Below are 3,051 nucleotides of genomic sequence, written 5' to 3' on the forward strand. Positions count from 1 at the left end.
GTCGAGCCAGCCAGACGGCGGAACCGGCGGCGTTGGAGCAGCCGACGCTTTGTAGACGTTGTTCAAAAAGAAGTCAGTCGTTGGATGTCTTGGCTCCAAACTTTGACAATTTGGCGGTCGCCGCTTTCAAACTGGCCGTGCACGTGTGGCGGCCATGGCGTGGCCAATGCATAAGTGCCAAAAACCGAGCAAAAAACAACATCGTCTGCTCGAGTTTGTGCCGTGTTCAAATTTCTTTTGTCTCCCTCCCACGAAACGGCAAATATAAAAATCAAGAAAAAGCCGCCGGCCATCTGGCCGGCCTCTGGCGAACATGAAAGAGGCGCCCGGTTGAGGCAAGCGCGCAAGCAGCCGCTCCGACTGCGCCCCGCAGAGAAGCACGCTCAAAAAGAAGACGAGAGCCCATTGCCGGTGACGCTTTGAGCGCCTCGTCCGACGTTTTGAAGCCTCGCTAGAGCCCTCAAGCGGTCCCGGGGCCCAGTGCCGTTCCCGGCCGGGCCTCGCCCAATCCCCAGCCCGGAATGCTTCCTTCGCGCTTTCCTCACGTCGGCCGGCATTCGCATCACTCGCGTCGATACGCCGGGCACGCCGACGCGCGGCCGCCCGACGGAAGACCGACCTTCTGGACCCGCGCCGCGCGGAAAGGACAGAAGGACTCGCCGTCCACGACTCTCCGCGTTGACGTCTGCTCTCGACCCCCCCGTGCGTCGCCAGAGTGCTTCGGCCACGGCTTCAGCACGCGCGGCGGCGGCGTGTCCCGCGTGCCCGCCTTGTCCTCGTTGAACCTGTTCAGCAGCCCCCGCCGGCGAGACTCCGCCGCCCTGGTCCAGGAGAACCGGCGCCGTCTGGCGCTTCACGCCGGCTTCTACCCGCGCCCGCTCCAGATGCTCAAGGTGAGTAGCGGCGTTCTTTGGCTCCGACGGTGCCGCCCTCCCCCCCTCGCCCCTGACAGGAAGTGGGCCGTTGCGGCGCAGGTGGAGCATCGCGGCCGCGTGTGGGTGTTGGGCAAAGCCGAGCCGGAGCGCTACGACGCGGCGGTGACGGACCGGCCCGGCCGGGTCCTGGCCGCGCCGGGCGCCGACTGCGTCCCCGTGCTCTTTGCGGATCCCGTGGCCAAAGCGGTGGGCGTCGCTCACGCAGGTAGAGCCCATCGACGCAGATGCGGAGAAAGCGGGCGGGGAAGCGCCTTTCGACGCCTTCGCCGTCGTTTCCGCCGCACCTCGGGCGAAGCGAGCACCGCCGCGGGAGCCCTGTCGGGGGCCGGCCCGATCGATTGTCCTCTGAGACGTTGCTCGCGGTCATTGCTGCCCGCCCGCTAGGAAGCCAACACAGAAGGAGCCGAAATCAATGGAGTTGCGGCGCCGGCGCCAATGGACGGGTGAGCCCGAGGACGGCGACCAAGCTAAGCTCAGCGTCCTCTTTAGGCTGGAGGGGAACGCTGCTGGGCGTGGCGGCGGCGACGGTGGCGGCCATGACGACGGAGCTGGGCTGCGCTCGCGCCGACATCCTGGTGGTCTTGGGGCCCTCGGTGGGCCCGTGCTGCTTCGCGCTGGAGCCGGAACAGGCGGCCCGCTTCCGGCCGGACTGCGTGCGCCGGGCGCAGGGGCGCAGGCCCAACGTCGACCTCCGACTGGCCAACAGGTGGCGCCCTCGCTCCCCGCCTTTCCCGTCCTCCGTTTCCCTCTCCTGCGCTCTTCTTCCGCCTCCCCCTTCCCATCCCGCTCCTCTCCCCGCCCGTCTTCTCGGACTCAGCGGGCGTCTCCCCCGTTTGGCAGGCGGCAGCTGGAGGAGGCGGGCATCCCGCCGCACCACATCCAGGACGACTCCAGCGTGGCGCCGTGCACGGCGTGCCACCCGCGAGACTTCTTCTCGCACGTGCGGGACGGAGCCGAATTTGGCACCCAGGCGGGCTTCGTGTGGATCAAGGACGAGGCGGGGGCGCCGCCCGGATCCGCCCGGGAGGCTTCGGAGCGCCCTTCTTCGGCTCGCTCCCGGAGTCCGGAGTGAGCGACGACCTCGCCGGGCCTTTTGCGGCCCGGCCGGCTCGTCCTTTTCCGCGCTTTGGAGGCCCGCTTCGCGAATCGCTCATCGGGGCGGGGCGGGCGGCGCGGCGGCGGGCCGCTGAGCACGTCCGTCTCGCGGTCCGGTGGTGCAAACCGAGGCAAAAGTCGTCCCTCTGAGCCGCAACCGTTGGAAGCCTCCACGCGCGACTCCCATTTTCATGTCCGGGTCGCCTTCATGTCATGAAAATAAACAGCGTGGACTTGATGTTGCGTCGCTCATCCTGCTTCTCTTTCGTCAACGTCCAAGTTGGCAACATCCGCGCTTCTTTTCCTTCCCTCCTGTCTGTGTTGATCCTTCTTTCTTTCTTTCGTTCCTTCGGCTGATTTCGGTTCATCCCCCTTCAAACGTGTTGCTTTTCTCCTCCTTCCGTCTGTCCAAAGGACGCCCGTCAGCAAGACCGGAACGCCCCCCGGCGGCAGCTTTGGCGGCCGGCTGCAGGAGTTGTCACTCGTGCCAGCGCGCGGTCGAAAGTATGGGGAAAGCCCGGGACGTCTCCCGCCGATGATGACGAGCCCCCGCCTTCCCGGGACCGTGACGGCGACGCCCTTCAACGCGGCCGCGCTTCCTCGTCGACGAGTCGTCCGTCTTCCCGCTCTGCGCGCTCTCCCCGTTCGCGCCTCCGGAGGGCGCGAAGTCGCTCGAGCACGCAGAGCGCCGTGAGGCGCGCCTCAGGGTCGTGGTCCCAGCACTCCGTGACCGTCTCGCAGTAGGTGCTCATCCCCTGCGGGAGAGGCGCGTTAGCGCACTCGCACGTCGGCACGAGAAACGCGCCGGCCGTTACCTGATGCCTCGTCCATCCCGGCGGGATGTCGGGGCGTCGGCGCCCCCCGACGACCAAATCACGCATCCTGTCCACGCACGGACGCTCGCCCGCCGCGGCGCCGAACGGCGGCGCGTAGCTGTCGACCTCTGCACACAAGATGGCGCGCGCGTGAGCGAAGGCCAACGGTCGGCCGGCCGTGCCGACGCGTGGCTGCGGCTTGCCTC

At 67.6% G+C, this 3,051-nt stretch overlaps 2 protein-coding genes across 2 annotated transcripts in view; one reads left to right on the forward strand and one right to left on the reverse strand.

Moving 5' to 3' along the window:
- The window catches only part of lacc1 (laccase (multicopper oxidoreductase) domain containing 1), an 18,465-nt gene extending 16,425 nt beyond the window's left edge, over nucleotides 1-2,040 (forward strand). The window contains exons 3-6 of the mRNA XM_019893814.1: nucleotides 715-893; nucleotides 975-1,140; nucleotides 1,425-1,641; nucleotides 1,776-2,040. Of these exons, the coding sequence (XP_019749373.1) occupies nucleotides 715-893; nucleotides 975-1,140; nucleotides 1,425-1,641; nucleotides 1,776-2,007 (794 nt within the window). The 3' untranslated portion in view covers nucleotides 2,008-2,040. The remainder of the gene's footprint in view (nucleotides 1-714; nucleotides 894-974; nucleotides 1,141-1,424; nucleotides 1,642-1,775) is intronic.
- Nucleotides 2,041-2,123: 83 nt separating this feature from the next.
- LOC109530278 (TGF-beta receptor type-2-like) overlaps nucleotides 2,124-3,051 on the reverse strand; it is a 6,290-nt gene continuing 5,362 nt past the window's right edge. Inside the window, exons 9-10 of the mRNA XM_019893917.1 lie at nucleotides 2,846-2,973; nucleotides 2,124-2,785 (exon numbers count right to left, since the gene is read on the reverse strand). Coding sequence (XP_019749476.1) covers nucleotides 2,612-2,785; nucleotides 2,846-2,973 — 302 coding nt within the window. The 3' untranslated portion in view covers nucleotides 2,124-2,611. The remainder of the gene's footprint in view (nucleotides 2,786-2,845; nucleotides 2,974-3,051) is intronic.

The sequence above is a fragment of the Hippocampus comes genome, unplaced genomic scaffold (assembly GCF_001891065.2).
Source record: "Hippocampus comes isolate QL1 unplaced genomic scaffold, H_comes_QL1_v1.1 scaffold189, whole genome shotgun sequence".
NCBI lineage: Eukaryota > Metazoa > Chordata > Actinopteri > Syngnathiformes > Syngnathidae > Hippocampus > Hippocampus comes.